General features: G+C 40.0%; 1 protein-coding gene across 1 annotated transcript; it reads right to left on the bottom strand.

The window, feature by feature from the left end:
- Window positions 1-3445: 3445 nt before the first annotated feature.
- LOC144529911 (G protein-activated inward rectifier potassium channel 1-like) lies at window positions 3446-19039 on the bottom strand. Its single transcript, XM_078269273.1, has 3 exons — window positions 18248-19039; window positions 8516-8732; window positions 3446-5021 (listed from the first exon to the last, which is right to left on the bottom strand). Exons 1-3 carry the CDS (start codon window positions 18911-18913, stop codon window positions 4363-4365), a joined length of 1542 nt encoding a protein of 513 aa, XP_078125399.1. The 5' UTR covers window positions 18914-19039; the 3' UTR covers window positions 3446-4362.
- Between the last annotated feature and the right edge of the window lie 1320 nt (window positions 19040-20359).

The following is a 20359-nucleotide window of genomic DNA, read 5'->3' as shown; positions in this document are numbered from 1 at the left end:
ATAATGAATAGCTGACTGCATTGATTTTCCCTTGTATATATTACCATAATACTCCCCTATGGGCCATGTGTTGGGAGTGTGTAAATATTGGTTCTTCAAAGCTAGCATCTATGACTGGGCTCAAGTGCTGGAATGAAGCGTAATCCGAGCATCCTCTTGGGACATCCCTCTCATTACTCCTCCTAATGCAACTAGGATAAAAATCGAAGGACCAATCAATACCTGTCTCACTGCCCCAACCCGACCCATGACCTGCGACGCAATGCTATACTCAGAGGCTTGGATAATTATTTGACTCTGCTGACAGCTGGTGTAGGGAGGACCATCTACAGCTCAGAGAGAAGTGTGTAGCAAACCTAGCACGATGACTGTTGAGGTGTCATGTCCCCTCATGAGAAATCAATAGCTGTGAGCTCTATTCTTCACTCAGGCACACTCAAATGTACTATTTCCTTCATAGACAATCATTACGTTTTTGACAAACAGCAGGATGCGCTTTTTGTTTGAATCGTTGTGCTCTGTTACGCTCTGGCATGCAGCTGTGTTATACGATATCTGTTTTTTGGAAGATTTGGTCTTCCTGAGTGCAGTGATCAAAGAGAAGGAATTCAACATCACACTGCTCAGCTAGCTGCAAGGCATCATGGCTGCAAAGTACAATATTCAGTCTCATTTGTTTCCAGTTGTACACCTGGCAGCTTCAGAGGCTGTGCTGTTGTGTTGGTACTTTTTGTACAAATGCTACCTGAGCCAGTGTATGTAAACATAACAGGCTAAAGGACTGAGCAACAAAGCTGAAATCAATATCATGCTATTGATAAGAATATGTTTCCAATATTCATGTAGATCAAGATATGGCAATTTATGCAAAATCTAATATAATCATAGACAGAACTCTTTCTTTTATTTACTCCACACAATTGGACAATGTTAAACACATCTCGTCATCAGGGCATTTTGCATGGGAAAGCCCAGGAATAGCAGTGCATCCATTACAAAATAAGCAGCTACAAAACTAACAAAAAATGACTCATATCACAGTGTGAACCATTAGGTCAAATATAAACCCAAAAGCCATATAAAATTATTGTTTTTTTATTCACTCATTCATTTTATGCATTGCCTATCTGGGGAGGGGGGAATGAATTTATTTCGATGATGAATAAGCAGAATGGTGGAAAATAACAGAGAAAACCGGGAAATAATGTTAAGTTGAATGAAAGGCTTATATTTCAGTATAATATCCTGAGTCTGAGTTGTCAGCATGTGTAGGATTTGGATTTTGGAGATGTGTTTATTAATAAAAGTTACCAGCATCATAAAGCACAACTTGACAGCAAACAATAAATAGCACTGTTAACCTCTCTCACACACACACACACACTTCCTGGCAGTAACTCCATGCACTGGTACACCGTATGAGTCTCATACCTGTAAACATGAGTAATGGCTTTCTTCTATGCTCCATTTATCTACTTACTTCTTATCCATTTATTTCTTTTTGGTTCCTTTCTGCTGTTTCACGGCCGCGTGTCCTTGCTACATTGTGCCCGATAAGCACTTTTCCTCCCCGGACATCGTTTGTCTGACACTGCCTCTTCTGTGAAATTGTACTTGTCACACGCAGGCGTGCATCTTGACGAAATATGATCGCACAAATGCAAACGCACACACGCACACGACATTAGAGGCTCCACTGCAAAAGAGAACACCCCCCTCTCCCCTTGTTTCCCACTTTTCACAGCCCTTAGCAGAAGCATGACAACTTTTTCTGAGACTTTATTTGAAATCCATCTTCAGACACTGAAAAGTAATTTACTTTTTAATCTCGCTCTTTCGAAAGACTTTTAATCATACTCTTCCTGTACTGTATTTTACTGTGTGTGTGTGTGTGTGTGTGTGTGTGTGTGTGTGTGTGTGTGTGTGTGTGTGTGTGTGTGAGAAGGGGATAGAGAGAGAGAAAAAAAAGAGAAGTGTGACAGTGATGTGTGCAGTGAGTGAAAGCCAAGAGAATAAAAAGAGCCCATCATTACACGCAGCCGTTCTGTCATTCCATTAGAAAGAACAAAATGACCCTGTCTTCCCTACAGAGACATGATTGGGTTTTCAGAGGAATATTTCTTAGAACCTACATTGCATTTGTTCCGTCTCCTCCCAGTGCTGCCCTGTTCAGCCTATCCCTGCAGCGAACGGTTCGTGTCGGCTCCACTTGAAATTATAATTCCTGTTGTCACACACGAAGGGTCATTGCTGAATAACTGTATCGCTGCATGAAGAATAATAACACTAATTCTGTGGCGATCGGTGTCGTCAACTTATATACAGTATGAGGCCAATTTCTTGGGATGTAAGTAGAATGATGTGAAATTATTGAGAAAGTACAGAAGGACCCATCGTCATTTGGATCGTCTAATTGCTTTTTGTCCTCTGTTAAGACTTGACACATAGGTGTTGTTAATCACTTCAATTATAATAATACAGTGATTTATTCACACAAGCAGGAAGGCAATTGTGAGGATGGCTGGATTGAACTGCTTAAGGGCCCTGGGCAGAAATGAGCTATGGGCCACTATTGATACATTTGGGGTGCATTATTTATACATATAATTGTATGTACATAATGTGAAATGGTACCGGTGGCATGTGCTCGTGCTTGTCTGGTGGAGTATACGGAGCAGTTACGTGTAAATTGAGAGGGTGGTCGAAGCTGCAGATGCATAATGAGAGGGGGAGGGTCATTGCGAGTGTGCAGTTAAAGCAGGGAAAATCTCCATCTTGCATTGATTTTCCTGTCTTTGTGCTGCTGTAGTGGTAAAATTAAGGCGTTCTAAGTACTTCAGATACTGTGGTGCTAAAGAAGCTTTTTGTGGAGTTACATCCATTCACTGTGGTGTGTTTATCCCTAGATTTAGTTTGGGTCTGTGTCTGTTCCTCTAAGCTCAGTTTGTAATTGTTGAAAGACATTATGGTTCTGGTCAGGAACAGGATATTGTGCTGTTTGATAGACATTTCCACTGTTGACCAAATATGACTTTAAATAAAATCTGTATTTACATACCTGGATAAATGGATACTAAGCAAATATTGTGGTATTGTCCATTGTTTCCATCCATTGTGTGTTGGTCAGACATGATGCCTCAGTGACCACATTACTCTCGTCTGGAACAATGGGTTATTTATAATCAGCCTCCATTCTCCAATAAAAACACTTCATATTTCTCTCTCAGCAGTAGCGTAGCACATTATCCTCTCTTTCTCTCTCTCTCTCTCTCTCTCTTATGGTATATGCACTTTATCCACTGAGAAAAGTGTTGCTTGCCATTATTGACATCTGGCAAAACTGTAACAACTCAACTTTGGTGTGACAACAATAAAAACACAAGGAAGAGAAACAGCATTTATTATCATCTTTATATTATTCATCTTTATCGAGATTTGTCAAAAAGGCAAAGATCTTTTATGTGCTCAAGTGAGATCTGGTGTTTTGCCTTTAACTATTGAAACAGGACGATATGTTAATGTAGAAGAGGAAAAACGGATCTGTCCCATGTGTTGTTTGAATGATATAGAAAATGAATTCCATTTTGTTTTCTATTGTCCTTTTTATTGTGAACAGCGTGATTTTTTTTGTTTCGTAGGATAAAAGCTGAGATTGACTTGGTAAATATGGATGATGCTCAAAGACTGAGATGGCTGTTCACATATGAAACATATAAATTAGCCAATTATCTAGATAAAGCTTGGGAGAAGAGGAAAAAAGCTCTTTATTGAGATGAATTGTAGATGAGAATGTGGTGTGTGTGTGTGTATGTGTATGTGTGTACGTGTATATATGTATATATTTGTATTCATGTATTTCTCCGAATGATTTGTATATGTGACAGGAAGATGTTTGTTAAATAAGTAAATTTGTGGTGTCTTGTAATCCCATGTGGGATGGGCCAAAATGTTTGGCATGACACAGAAATAAAACATAACTAACTAACTAACTAACATATTTAGATAAAACTAAGATTGACTACTAAGTGTAGTGGTGCATACATGGATTTAGTGTATATATGCATAACTCTTGCAGAATTATCAATTTTACATTAAGCATGAAATTTGTGTTTTTGTTCTTGTTTCGTGTGTACAAAAGCCTGCATGAATGCCTCTGCTATGAAACACAAATACCACAGTAATTTCAGTAAAGGTTGTGTCTCAAGAAAAAAAACATATCAATAAATTGTCAGTGAAACATCTGCCTTTTTCCTATCAAAGCTTCCAGAGGTACATCTCTGAATTTGTTTCCATGCGCGTGTCCTCCGGTCTACCTGTGGTCAGAGGTCTGTGGAAGTTTGTTGTTATGGGGCTGTCTGGGTTTCAGCGGTCAGCGTTCATCTTCCGTAGCTTTGCTGGCAGGTTGTCCTCTGGTCTCCCTCTGGCTGAGAGCAGTGGGCTGTGCATGGGGACCGGAGAAGGGGACAGTTTGGGCATTGGGCTGTGCTGGTACAGGTCTCCAGTAGACTGGGTCATGGGTTCAAACCCCACCTTGAGGGATTTGAGTTGCAGCCGGTTCTCCGCCTCGGGCCCCGGCGAGGAGCTGAGGCGTTGAAGCTTCAGTGGCAGGTCTCCTGTGCTGCAGGCCTTCTCTGAGTGCTGGGAGCTGAGCAGCAGCACTTTCCTCTGCAGGTCCTCCTTCCCGGATGAACTCATCCTCTGCAGCTTGCTCGGCAGGCGACCCCCAGTCCCTCCCCTCCTTTCCTCTGATATGTTGATGCAATCCACGGAAAACACCCGGTCACGTCGGGCACCATAGCTCTCAGTCAGTGTGGGGGTGGGAGTGGATAGAGGCGAGGGAAGTGAATTCTTCTCTTCATGCTCTTTGACGCTGTACGGTGGTGTCGGTACCTCGAACGTGCTGTGGAACTGAGAGTAGTCTACCCTGAAAAAGCCCTCCTCCAGGGACATCACTGGCAGGAAGCGATGGCCCCATAAAACCTCATCCTCTGTATAAGACGTTCGTGCCTGGCATGTCATACCTACAGGAGAGTGACAGGGTAGTGATAATACATAAATAAATGGGGTTTGACTCCAACAAAACAATTGTTGACTAATAAGGAGGAATGTGACTGGGCAGTATTCCCTCCCATTACCTCTTTTTCCACTCCGCTCTTATTTATTGTTAATGGAAGCACTGCTTCATGCTCCTTCCTGTGCAATCTACCACCTAGTCTGATGTAGTCACATACTGGAGGTTGAATACAGTAAATCCACTGGGAAGAATTCTTACCCAAATGGTTGTTGGAAGCAGATAAATGGGTATTACTACCAACTAAAATTACTACTTTATCTATTTCCATATTCTAAGCATGTCACCTCTAATGTACTGAAATGGAATAACTATCATATGATATGAGATAAAGGACATCTTAATGTGACATTTATCTGTCTTCAAATATTCTTTCCTGAAGGTCATTGCAGTGCTATTTGTTTCCATGCAATGGTGAGTGATTCCCATTGTTGTGTACTGTTAACATGGGTGTAAGGTGAGGTGCTTGTTATGAGTGTGGCCTGTGTTGGTCATGATAATTGCCAGGTTAAATCTGATCAACCCAATAAGCAGTCCCCGTTCACACATCAATACATCAATGTCAAGAGCCATGGGTCCTGTCAGTACAGGTCTTTATTGTAACTTGTTCATAGTGAATTGTACTGGCCTGAATCTCAGTTCACAGACAATCATCTCTTGACAAACTGATATCATGCTCTTTCGGCAGTTGTTTATTATTTGTCTATAATATTAATAATATAAGGATTTATAGAAATGTTAGTGACTGTGTGACCACTCAGTACACTATAACAGCTCGCAAACATCTTAAACTTTTATTCCATTTGACCTTTTGTAAAATAATTCTCTTGACATTTGGATGTTTGGTCATTCGCAATCAGTAAGCACCTAGTACATATTTGTTCTGGTTCAGTGGCTCAGCTTCCACCTGAGCTTTTCTTTTAAACACCACAGTTAGCTGTTGTAGGAGTCAAGCCTGTCCCTCTGAGGGATGATATGTGCAGTGTTATGTCATAGCCTTATGCTATTCCAGGCTCACTACTCATCTTCATCCACAGGAAAGTCAGTTCTACATTTACACAAAGGTTATTTTAATTTCCTAATTAGCCTAGAGGCTTGGCTTTAATCACAAGGGTGAGTCCACGATAATGTACAGCTGTATTCTCTGTTCTTACCAGGAGAATGACTGTATTTCTGAAGACGGTGGATACATAAAACAGCAGTAATACCGATGCGGTGAGTGAAAGCTTGTGGGTTTAAAGCCTGATGGGCATGCCAGTTTTGTTTCATCTTTCAGGTGTCCTATGGGTATTCAACTAGCTGGTTAATGTTGACTGCATCTTGCATAAAAATAAAAGCCCTCATCACAACTATGCAAACACTTGGCAGACAGTGAGAAGGGCGTCCCTGAAGACGACTTTATGTAAAATTCCTGGCAGTAGCCTTCACTGGCACTGTTTACATAGCACATTGTGATGCTTCGACTCCATTTGAATCTGGCCACTGTTACTTAGCAAGAATCTAAATAAACATACACTTGCAGAGAGGTGTGTGTCATCTGCATATTAATGAAAGTGTAACCTACAGATGGAATCCATATTCCAGAGCAAAAAGGAGTAAAGGGACCTACATCAAACCATCTTAAGTACCCTATACTAAATAGTTTACAAAGGTTTGTAGTATGGTATGCTTTCTGTTCTGCTGTGGTTTTAGGGTTTAAATGATATTCAGGTATTCGGACCAGGTAGGCTCCTTTCTACTGTAAATGTACAGTGTGGGTTGGTTTGTTTTGTAAACATCACAGGCACGTGTGCATATAGTCTGCAGCAACCAGTAACCGGGATACTAGTATTTATTATGTATACAGGGATATGAATAACCCAATTTCTCTGTGCTTATGTCAACATCATATCCAGAAAAGATTATCATAACCTGAATGTCTATGTAAACACACTCATTGATTTCAAGACATTCTCAATTACCAGGACTAGATTGATTAGATGATGGCTTCATTTTTGTCATTTCTTTCTCAACAAAGAAATGTTTCAAGTCAATACAGTGATGATGTTTAGCCTAGTTTTGTGACAGTATTAAGTCACTCAGCGTAAAAAAAATAAATGCAGTAACATGGAGATTATATGTTCTATAGAGATTACTTTCTATCTATCCAGTCATTCTCTTCAGCTTTAAATGCACATCATATTCCGGGTTTTGCCCTTATTCTGAAAACTGTAACTGTGTTTCTCCTTTTTATCGGGTCTGCAGCCTCGCAAACTGTTGGCTGGTTGGTTTGTATACAGCAACCATAGCAACGCACAGAGCTGACCATAAGCCATAAACAGGCACGAGGCCATAAACTGCGGTAAAAACCCAGATTGAGACGCATATTCCAAATGCGCTGTATACATGTCCAAAGAATGCCTTTAAAACCCGAATAATACCGGAATATCCCACATGTCTCAATCGTAAAATGCTATATTCGGAAAAAGGCCTTATTCGGAATATCCAACCGGAAAATGCTGTTTACATGACCTGTATCAAATTCGGAATATTGTCATATTCTGAATAATAGTGGAATATTGGTGTGCATGTAAACATACTCATTGTGAGGATGATGGGATATCGTGGTCCACTGGAGGTGGCACTGCCAGGGTCTTCCCTCCTTTACTCCTCAGCTCTGAGTACCACAGCACTGCAACTCTAAACTTCTGGATGCACCCTGATTAATGGTTTTATAAACGGAGCACAGACTGCGTTGCATGCATGCCTCTACGCTTCCCTGCTGATCCCTCCTGCTCTAAGCCTATTCTGATCTGTGGTTTCTTCTACAGCAGCGGCAAAGTGAGGGTTATGGAGGATGGATAGAAGCAGCGCTAAAATGAAAATAGGGAGATTTTTTAGGATTTATTCGTATTGGACTTGAGGGAAGAATCATTTTGTTATATATGCAACAGAGAGAACAGTGAGAGTACTCCAGCATGGCTGCCTGTAGTTTACAGCAGCGGCTGTATAACAATGTCTCACAGGCTCAGAATTACCTCTGCTCTCAGCTGTCATCTGAAAAATGTGTGAGTGGAACTTCGACTAAAACCCGGGTCATTCATCAAAGGGACACTCATCTATGACCACAGGCTTTTATTATGCATAGGGTGTACATAAACCTGCAGTAATAAAATATCCCTCATAATTCAATCAGGGTGTCTTATATGTTGTTGTCATTCTCACTTTTTTTGCTCAGGTTCCGCGTCCAAATATGCAAAACTTAGGAGGGGAAATGAGATTTCCCAGAGTTACATTATGAATATCTATTAGACAGGAATGTTTATGTGTATTCATATTAATATAGGAATTTACATTTAGATTGAGAGTGAAGAAGGTAAGAAATGAGAATGGGATAGAAGCATAAAAGGAAAGAGGTGAAAGAAGTGATGGGAAAAGGAGTTTAATTCAGGAAGAATCCCTCACCGGTGGTCTCCACAATGCCCTCAAGGATAACGACAATCTCAAACTCTTCGTTCATGAGGGAGCGCTGGGATAAGTCGAAAAAGGGGCTCTTGGTATTGATTTCGTGGCAAATGGTGAGCGGAGACACCAGGAAGAGCTGGTCTGCACCCGTCCCAAAACCAACATCCAGTTCACATTGGTCAAGAGGCAGGAACTCACCCTCGGGTGTCTGACGGGACTGAAAGACGAGAGAGAGAGAGAGAAAGACGAGAGAGAGAGCGAGCAAGAGAGAGAGCGAGAGAGAGAGCGAGAGAGACAAGAAAGTGAAATAAAGATAGAAAAGATGCATGTCATCACAAAGCAGAGTAAGGAAGATTCTTGAGTCAAAATATGGCACAATGTAAAAACATGTCTTTACAAGTACATTACATGTCCTGCATTTAAATGTATTAGTGTATCAAAAGGATAAGTACTCTTTCTGCAGAAAAATGTGACTTACATCATATATGACATTATTAGATGGTTAATACTGATGCATCAATTTAAAATCAGCATTTTACTGTTGTAGTTTGTTGAGGTGGAGCCAGTTCTAACTGCTTTATATACCCCCAACCTATAAATAAATCTGAGATAAGATAAATCAGAGGGATCACAAGATAATTAATCAGGGAGGAATGAAGAAAAAACAATGTTCTGATACCCAAATGGGTTGTTTATTGGATTTTTCTCTAAGAGTCGCTTTCTTGTGAAATATTAGATAATTTCACCTCTTTGGGCCTCTAACTGTTACTTAAATGAAACCATATGAGACGTTTAGATGTCTGGTGGAACTGATAACTCATAGACATCTGAAATGTAACGTCCCAACTAGACTGCTTTGTTTTTGTAAGGAGTCACAAGCCACTGGATATATGTAACAGTGCATTAGACTTTATATGCAATGGTTTGAAAGTCTAAGGTAGCAGAAAAGGGAACTACAGGAGTACAAGTAGAACAAGCACCTCAACTTTCAGTCTAAAGGTGTGATGGGGTGATTCTGTAAAAATACATGTATATCAACCTCCTAAAAAGGTGATGGCAGATGTTTTCTCTCCCCGTCTATCTCAAATGTCCATTGGTGCCTTGTTTGCAGTGGCCACAGACGCTTTACGCTTGCTTGGCGCTTTACGTAGATTTTAGACTTGCAGGCGGACGTTTGAGACAGCCGTGTTTGGACAGGACTTGCCCACAGTTAACTGGTGCGGAAGCATTTAATTGCCCAGATGACGTTGGAGCTCAGCACCAAGGTCCTGGATGTATTTTCTACTATCCTGTCTTATTCTGTCTAATCAATCTGTTCACCTTTTCTCTTCTTGTTTGCTTCCCATACGTAGAAGTCTGTGTCACCCATTCCTGCACACTCCCTCACACTTGAAATCTGACCTTCAAAGGTCAAGATTATCTTTGCAAATCACCACATTATAAAATAATGAGGAGCAAGGTAGATTTCCATTGTGGTAAGGGTGAGAAGAAACACTTCATTCTGTGATTTTACATACATACAGTATCTTTCTTTTCTACTTAAAATAGCATTACACAAATTCTGCATAGGCCTACTTGGGAAACTTTCTTTTTAAGTCAACAATTAACATTAAAATAACAAAATCAGTGTCAAGTTTATTTTCTAATAAAGAATTTAATAGCAAAAGCTAAGTTTTAGTCACTTTTCCCCTTTTCTCCTTTTATTTCACATCAGCAAATAATTAGGCACCACCCACCCACGCACACATTATTCCTCCATGCATCACACAGCTTCATAATCATCTCCTACACAGACAGACAGACACACAATCCCACCCCCTTTTTCCACAACCATATCTTCCATTTTTGGAGCTTTTGTTCTTGTTAATCCTTAAAAATAATTACATACGTTTCCACAAAGGCAGTTTCCTCTTTCAGTCAATGTCATCTAGATCTGTTTGTTCAGGCCCACATGGGGTGATAATGAAATAGAAAATAAAAAAGAACATCTTTGATTTCAACACACTGTAACTTACATTACATTAATCTGGTATTACTGTCCCTATAAAGTCTGCCATGCCCCCCATAGTTACAGTTGCTATGCCAGATTTTATTAGATGTAGCTAACGTTAGCTCTATGAGTTGGTTGGCTCTTGCTTTATTTCAAATGTTTCCAGCTGACTCATTTTGTAATGAGAATCTTGTAAGAGGGTCCTAAATATGCACTTTGAAGGCTACATACAGTACTGTAGGCCTACGTGATATCATGCTAACAAAAAGAGGCTAAAGCTAACAGGCCCTAGCCAAAAAGTATGCATCCTCACCAGTTGATGATGGGTTATTATGGATCCAACTGTAGTTCTAGGCAAGACCTGGAACTCGATTTGTTCAGGTCCTATCCCCTGACCAATCGGCTATCCTAACCTTAACTACTCCACTAGCTTACATACTTGTTCTTACTTATGAACAGTAGGTTTCACTTTTAACGTTAAAAGAGACAAGTCTTTTTGGATAAGGAGCTATCCTGGGTAGCGTTGGCTGGAGTGTTAACATTTCTGAATCCAATAAAGAGCAGGACAGACCATACCATAACCCTAAACTCTGTTAGCATACAGGACCGGATTCTACACAGTGGGGAGATAATGTTACATCACAATGGATGTGCACGTTGTGAACAGGACTTTTTTTAGCATAAACTATAAACCCACAAACTTTACTTCCACCAAGAAGGTTATGTTTTCGGTTTGTTTGTCTGTTTGTTTGTCAGCAGGATTACAGAAAAACTACTGGCCCAATTTTCATGAAACTTAGTGGAAGGGTATAGTATGGGCCAAGGAAGAACCATTACATTTTGGAGCTGATCCGAATCACATATCACTTTCGTTAACATTGCAAGATAGGGCGTCTGTGCTGCAATCATGGGGTGTCAGAATAATTGGAAAAATGAGTTCCCAATTGGGAAAATTCACACTGCGTTGACATTGTGAGGTAGGGCATGCCCTCTCCGACTGCCCTTCTGGTTAATGTGCTCATTGGCCTTAGGAGTAAACGTTAGGTTACCACTGTATGTGGTAAGTTAGCCAGCCATACTAACAATTGCAGTGTATTTTATGTTGATGCTATTCCTTCTACTTTGCTCATGTTTTGGGGGTTTGAAAAATGTTAAAAAACACAGCCATGAGCAGAAAATGAGCTCCAATGTTAGAATACTTATGATCCCATATCATAAAATTATTTTGATAGCAAACATCATATTTATTTATATATTTCCTTACTGGCTGTTTTATCAGATAGTTTTGCAGGACTCAAGGATAAAAAGATATGGATTTATGTCAGGTTTCAGAGGGTGAGCATTAGATTTTCATTCATAAATTGGGTTGACAACATCTCTGGTTCTGCCTTCTCTCCAGTGATGAAATGTAGGTAAGTACATTTACGCCAGTACTGTACTTAAGTAAATATTTGAGGTACTTTTACTTGAGTCTGTTCTTTTATAATACAATACAATATCTAGGCCTACAAGTTCAGCTGAAATGATTAGACGATTAAACACTGACAGACACTGACAGAACTGTTTTGATCGTTTCCAGTTTTTATAAAATGTGAGGATTTTTCTGCATTGAGTACTTTTACTTTTAATACATTTTCCTGATGATACATATTTTTACTTAAGTAACATTTTCAATGCAGGACTTTTACTTGTAGCAGAGTACTTTTACGGTGTGGTATTAGTAGTTTTACTCAAGTAAAGGATCTGAATACTTCTTCCACCACTGCTTCTCTCTCATCCAAACTTTACCTGCACAGCAGCAGCTACCAGTCAGAGTCAGTTTATCACCTACGAGAGGCACACTGTGAGTGTGAGAGTAAATAAGCTTTGCATTGCCAGAAAACCTTGCATTCTATTTCTATCTCCTGTGAATATCAATTGGATTTATGTTGGAGAACCACTTTCATGTCAGGGGGCGGCATTGTTCAGGTGCTTACAGGCCACTGAATACCATTTGGGTGGATGTGGGTTATCTCATGCTAGCTAAGGGAAATTCTGCTTTTCATTGTCTGTCATTGTTGCTGAAGAGTAAAATGATGGATGCCTGTATGCAAACGTTGACAGGCAAAGCTCCTTACACAGACCCCGTTGGCACTCTCCTACGCGTCTCCCAGCACAGAGATCCTTAGATAGCTGAGCTTGTCTACTGTTTTGTTTTTCATGTAAATCCCACACTCCAACAAATAAACAAATTTCTCTCCCCGAGCTCTGAAGTATCAAAACTGGGACTTTTATTAATAATTTTCAATTATGCTTTTGGGGAAATTGTGCAGCAAAAACACTACATGCACACAAACACATATACACATCACGTGTGACTACTCACCAACCTGTCAGCTGCTCATTATCATTAGAAAGGCATCAGGGTTTTGTTTCATTCTAACAAAAGTAGCATTTCCGTGGTGTGGATGATGTTAATGGATGAAGACAGGTGATGAATAGAATTTATTAGACCTAAAGTGACATGATCTTCCTACCCAACCCAACTCCACTCCATGCTCTGCCGGGCCTTCATCAATCAGTAGCCTGAGAGGGGGTTGAAGGAGCTTGTAGGCAATCAGGTTGACAGACAAGCTAGCTGAATCACACAGACTTCCCTGCTGCCAGATACCTTCTGCCTGCTCAGTGCATTTAGAAAGGCTTGAGCCATCATCTAACATTTCACCCAATCCAACCAAGACTGAGTGAGATTAATTGGTTAAATCAAATCTAGAGTCAAATGAATTGGTGAAACAAACGTGGGATGGACTGCTTGGTTTTCTCGTGGTCGCATAAACTGTGAATGTGTAAACATGTACTGTAAATGTGTCACAGATTACACTTGCTAGGTGTGTCTAATTTTCTTTAGATTTACTGTATTGCAGGACTGTTGTATTAGTTTTCTGTTTTTGTTGAAACTGTTTTAGAGATTTGTTGATTCAATTGTATGATCACTTTGGCGTCAACTGTAATTGAAGACTAATAAGCAAGCGAGCAGAGAGGTTCAGTTAGCTAAAAGTAATGGATAAACAGTTCAATAGTTAGGAAAAAGTAATGGAAAACAGTGTATTTTAAATTCACATATTTTAAATCTGAAAATGTCTTTAGGTGTAAAAATGATGTTTCCACACTAACTTTTTTAGGCCGTTTTCAGAAATGATCTAAGTCTCTTCTTCCTGCTTCTTTCGGTCCAAAAACAAAACAAAATTGTGCATTACGGTCAACATCAAAGACAGCCTGGTTGCTCTGTCACAGCTGGTTAAACTTCTGTTGTGTCCTCTCTTTTGCTCCACAGTCACCTACACTGTGTTGTTACAGCCAAACTCACAATTTAACAATCATCTCAATCATATAAATGTTTACGTTTAGGCAACTGAACACGCATAAAGTAGTAATTTGATTGAAACTCATAAAAGCTACTGCATAAAAGCTGTTATCCAGGTGAACAGCAATTCCTGTGCTGCTACAATTCACTATTTTACGACATAATGAACTGAAACACTTCATAATGACAACACCTGTTCTGTGTAAATTGGCTGTATTGACTGCGGCAAAAGAAAAAAAAGTTGCACTCATTTTCCTGCCACTCGGCTCCTGGCCGGGCTGACCATTTCCCACTAATCGTGAGGCGAGCATTTGCAGATGTATCCACTCTAGAAAGCATATCTGAAAAGGCTTTTTTTCACGTGTGAAAACGTCGGCTTACAGTGAATAGAGGGCCAAAAGGAAAATGAAAGATTTCACCGGGTCAGTGTGGTCTAAGTTACTTTTACTTTGAACTGGATATTTTGGTTGTTATTATCCTTTCACACAATAACACGAACAATTAGCTGTGGGCAAACCCAGGAAAATATGTCTGCTAGTTTTTCTCAGGTTTATGTGTGCAATAATGAGCTGTTCACACACATAATTGAGTCTTCTGCTGCATCTCTTCTTCTTTTCTGCTGGGAAAACTTCTGTATCATGGACCATCCAAATTTTGACTGACCAATTAATGTTCATATTTCCATCTCACTGAAGTCAGAACTCAAAAATCTGATAACTATGGTCAAAACGTTTAGGAAAGACCACTTTTTCGCCAGAATTTACTTTGATTTTGCATGACAACATTTTTTAAACATTCAGTGCCAACATTATTTCACTTATTTATTTCTGTAATATGTGCACATGGCAATTATTTTAAAGTTAAGGTTAGGCAACTGAAGTGTACACTGCAGCACTAACTGGTAACACTAAAGAGCCAGCTATTACATAAATCGTCTGCTGCAGACTTGTAATATGAAGTCAATTTCTATGGATAATGGGCTGCTCTGAAAAATCTAATAGCGAGATGGTGTATCAAAAGTAAGAACCTGCTAGATTTCATTGTTAATCTGGTGAGGATGCATGTGAAGTCATACTGATTGGGTGTCTGTACAGGTGTATGCTTCACCAAAGTATCAGATCAGTCAAACCAGGATAAAACTGGTATTAGATGTTGTTTGGAGATAAATGCCTAGAATGTTCTTTTTATATCTTATGCTCTGGTTTGCTTTGGTTTGGTTTCCTTCCTGTGTTTTAATCCTCAATATGACACTTACAGTAGTGACTTTAACTGCTGTTGTGGCAGAAATGGTGTCACAATGTTCTTGATCAAAAATGTGTTTTATTGTGACTGTGCTGCCTCTGATTTTCTACTTGGGTGTGGAAATTACTGTAACGAGGCTCATACATTATTATTGTCAGGAGCCTGAAGATGTAGTGTTTAGTCAAGAATAATAATGTATTATTTCTGACTTCAGTCTGCTGGCTCAGACATTACAAATAACACACACTCCACCTCGCACATGCCTTCTTTTGAATGCCTCGGAAAGAAAACTTGTGTGTGTGTGTGTGTGTGTGTATTGTGATTATGCATTGTGATTATGCATTGTGATTATGCATTGCACACTCTTACAGCAAAACATCCTATATAAAGCGTAGCGTGAGCAGTCCAGAGTCTTAAGGTTTTCCGGTTCTCTGGCTCGCTAATCTGCTGGGCTTTAAGGTCTTTCCCCAGCCCTCCACAACATGATTTTATAATTGCATCTATATTTTTATTAGATAAGAAATGGAAATCAATTCCAGTGACTAGTTTATATAGCCCATCGCGCAATCCTCTGAGGAGATACGGTATACTGTACAGCCGAGAGGATTTCTCTCCCTTGTATGTCTCTGAAATAGAAGGCACCACTCACACAATGACAATATTAAGAAAAAAGTAAATTAGTCATTGTTTCTATGTCTCCCCTCTCTTACTGTGAGACTCTCCTTTCAGCTCTTTCACCACTTTTTATCACTTTCAGTCAATTCCTTCATTCTCTCTATCCTCCTAAAGTATATTTTAGCTAGGATGTTCCACCAGGATGCACTCTGAGGCTGTCATGGATGCCCTGCCAAGCTGCATTTCAACTGCTTATGGTGGGACTTTGTATGACAGCTTCCATTGGTCTGTCTCCCTTCTTTTTGCTGTCACCCAGTAATCGTCCACGACCGTTGAGCAGGGCTCTGGTGTCCAAACACAGCAGTGCCAACAACTGGCTCAAATTCTAACAGGTTTCGTCGTCTAACAGGTGGTACCAAAATAAGTACCAGGTACTAGCCACAACTTTTGCAAATGGAAAACCAAAAAAGAGGGAGTCGAGTTTACTAGAGCCTTGCCGTACTATGCAGTGGGGATGTGGCATAAGCATGCTTTCACACCTAACCGGTTTGGTTTGGTCAGGTTAAACCGAACTCTGGTGCTTGTGCCCGGGAACTGCAATTCATTTAAGCTTTTATATGATGAGGTGGTGTCAAAGAAATAGTTTAGTTTTAACCATAGAAGATTTTGGGTGCATCTGGTTAGATTTTATGCCAGAGAGCTGTTCATTCACCCTTTTTAAGATGCAGCTTGATGTATTATATAAATCATCACAAAAACTTTTTCACAAACTCTCACACACATAAACACACACGGTTTCCATACAAGTTAAAATGCTTCCTGTGCCAGTAATGGCTGAGTATTATATGATGAGGTATGACTTGAAGAGGGTTGCAGCTCAACAGCTCCACCAACATTTCTATACAGGGACTGCACTGAAAGCATTGAGTCTAAAATGTGACTACTTAAGTTTTATTATTTGAGTTTTTAAACATTGTATGTGATGTGTAATATCTAAAGGTGTGTTTAGCCTAAACACATCTTTGTTCATGACTCATTTATTTTTTGTGTTCTGTACTCTGACAGAGCTGCTTCAAAAATTCTGTCTTTGTGAGAGAGTCTTAGATCACAAAGCCCTGGAGCAAAACTGAAAAAAACACTAAGGAGCACACAGCTGTATTTATTGTATTTCACAGAGAGGGAGTGTAAAAAAGATGTGGGGTTGGCAGAGAGGTCTTGGAATTTATACAGATTTTATTTCTTGCAGTCCAGAAGGAAAGGTGAAAAGAGGATCTCCAGTATAAAAATAAAATCCATGAGCCTCAGTCATTATTATTATTATTATTATTATTATTATTATTATTATTAATAACGTTTTTTCTTTTCTTTTTTTAAAATAACACAAATCCTGATTTTTTTTCTTCTAGTTCTGCGTGCCATTGTTTAAAAAAAAATCACATACAATCCAATTAGTATGAGTTCCAGTGTGCTGGTTTGTTGCACAGATGAGAGATGATTGCGATGCCGAGAGCCTACACACACAGGAGAGATGAGGGAAGTTGACGTTGACATGTGTGATTGTACTTTATGCCTATGGGCTGTTCACTTCCTCCTCAATGCTTATAACTGTGGAATAGCTCAGTCTGCCTTGCCTCCCTCCCTGCCTGCATCATTAGACTGCCCAACAGCTGTCCTTTTTTGTTGAAAAAAAAAAAAAAAGAAAACCTAAAGAGAAGAAAGAAAATAATGCATTTCTTTATGGATGCCATAAATACTTTTTATGCCTGCATGGTCTTTCCCAGGAGTGCTGTTTTACTGACTCCAGCAATCTGTGGTAGTGTGTGAAGCTCCCTCTCACTGCTGATACACTGAGCATCATTTTCTTCCCCATGGGGCCATCACTCTATCACATCCACTTACTGATACACACATATCTGACCAGATGTCACCACTGATGCTGGACGCAGTGTCAACCATCCACACTGCAGCGCTTACAACAAAGACCGACAGCCTTTACTGTTCTTATCTCAGTGGTTTCAGATGCACCTGGCTGCCACTCAGCCTCACCATCCTGCAGCTCAAGGATTATGGTAATGCTACCAGACTGTTTTGTTTAACAAGGCGTACATTGTGTAGTGGGACCTGCTTACAATTAAGCTTTGAATGAAAAAAAAATGTAAACCTGCAATATGCAACTATTTGTTTTCCCTCTGGGCTCAGATGAAATGAAAGTCAAGGGAATTAAGAGTACAGCATTGTGCAAAAAAAAAGGCTGTTAGTTTTTTTACTTTCCCTGAGCTTCTACTATTTCCATATACTACAATATGCAATACTTTGGTTGAAGTGTTCCACACTGTGGAGAGAAAACGGTGCTATCCAATTCAGCAGGGCGTCTTATAAGTTATAAAAGTTAATTATACTGAATGTTTATTTTCATTTAACTCGGTGCAATTGATATTGCTTTATTGGTGAAAGAAGGTGTGATTTATTTACATCAGTTCCTACACTTGGGTTAATTTTCAGGGAGTTAGTATCATCAGAGAGGATCTGGTGTTGAGCTTACCTTTATGAGTTTGCACCTGATCTGAGCGGACACCATGTGGCTGTTCCGCAGGTTGCCCACACGGAACATGAGGCACAGTTTGCCGTCTCGCTGGGAAATCACTGCGTCCTGACTGAACATGAGCGTCTCTGCGCGTTTCTTCGGTTGGGACATTTTTATGAACATGCAGCCGATGAGAAAAGCGTCCACTATGGAGCCCATCAGCGACTGAAACAAGAAGAGGATGATGCCCTCCGGGCACTTCTCTGTAATGTACCGGTAGCCATAACCGATCGTGGCTTCAGTCTCGATGAAAAACAGAAAAGCTGAAGGGAAGTTGTACACATTGGCCACACAGGGGGTGTAGGACGCGTCGTGGCCGTGATTTAGGTCTCCTCTGATATAAGCGATGATCCACCACATAGATGCCATGACCAGCCAAGCGATCGTGTACGTTAGGATGAAGATGAGCATGTTCCATCGCCACTTTAGGTCTACCAAAGTGGTGAAGAGGTCAGAGAAGTACCTGCTGGTCTCTCCACCGAGGTTTCCGTGCTGCACGTTGCAGCGACCGTTTTTGTCCACAAAGCGCTGGCGTTTCTTCTTAACCGGAGCAGAAAAAGTGGCTGCCCGATTTGTGTTCACTACCTGGTAGTCTTCGCCAAATTTTCTACGAAGTGCCGCCATTTGAGCTCTCCTGAAGTAAAAGGAAAACGACTTGCTGTTTAATCCATGTTTTGGGTTGTTTGAGCCTCAAAATCACTGGTTACCTGCAGTGCGTAAAATGCGCCATGGCCACTTAGCGCGTGTAAATCCTAGGAATAAAACAAAAACAAATCACGTATTTCAGTTATTTTTAAAGCACTTATATTATCCGTTAATAATAATAATAATAATAATAATAATATATATATATATATATATATATATATCAATATCAAATTATTCTAGGTATTTACACGACATCAAAAGATAGGTGACTGTAGCTGTGCGCTCTGCTCAGTCTCCACTAACTCTGCCAGCAGAGCAAAATACGAAGAGCTGTCTACCATTCACAGCTTCTGGTGGGCTGTAGAGGATGAAGAGGTGTGTGTGTGTGTGTGTGTGTGTGTGTGTGTGTGTGTGTGTGTGGGAGAGAGAGATGCAAGGAGAGGGAGAGAAATGGGCAGGGAAAGAGGAGGGAAGAGTTACACAAGACAGCATTTGTGTGTTAAAAAAACAAGAGAGAGAGTGGTGGACAATTGGACGACTATATTTATATATTAATTCATTGGTTGATTAATGTGTTCATTCCTCATAAGTGCTTATATTGTGTTTACATGTTAGCTGATTCTATGTATGATTAACAGCATGGAGGGTCACACAGAGACTGGAGGATCTTTGGGCTTTCAAGTTAAACTGTGCCATCTACTGGAAGGACGATCAATGTGCATATTAGATCTAATACAGGGCAATATTGGGGGTAACAACCAATTGCTATAAGTGCAGATAGGCTATAGTAATGCTGTGTGCCTCTGTTAACCTGTGCCATATCACTAAAGCTTATTAAATTGAGTTAATTATGTTAAGTAAACTAACAATCTACTAACAACGAGAAATGTTTTCAGTATTTTCCAAAAAAATCTTGTTGTTTTTTGGACTTCTTGTAAATAACTTAAATGTTCCACTCACTGTCAAAAGGCTTTGGCCATTTTAGGTCTGACATTAAGTCAGTGCTTCTCCTCTTTCCTGTGAAGCCTTCTTATTGATTTAGACATTGGATGGCTAGAGGAGGATTTCCTGGACATGTATCCTCCCAAAGGACAGTCCAAAAAAGCATGCTAGGCCCTCTCTCTGCCCTCGTTTTAATCAGACAGAACACAAATGTCTGCATTGCATATAAGTACTACTAATATTAACTAATGTATATTTATAATTTCAATCACACAGGTGGGATGAAGAAGCCCTTGACTGATTTAATCAACTGACCCTCGTCTCAAATCCTTTTTGTTCAGACCTTTAATTGTGCTGAGACCCAGGAGTATTTCTGGCATGAAAGAAGCCTGTGCTCTTTAAAAAGAAAACAAGATTCACAATTAGGTCATTACATCATTTATTATTTTGAGCACTTAATCAGTAATGGACAGATTTTGG

Source organism: Sander vitreus, chromosome 15 (assembly GCF_031162955.1).
Source record: "Sander vitreus isolate 19-12246 chromosome 15, sanVit1, whole genome shotgun sequence".
In the NCBI taxonomy this organism is placed as follows: domain Eukaryota; kingdom Metazoa; phylum Chordata; class Actinopteri; order Perciformes; family Percidae; genus Sander; species Sander vitreus.
Note: the sequence above shows the minus strand (reverse complement) of the source record. Positions and strands in the feature narration are given on the sequence as shown.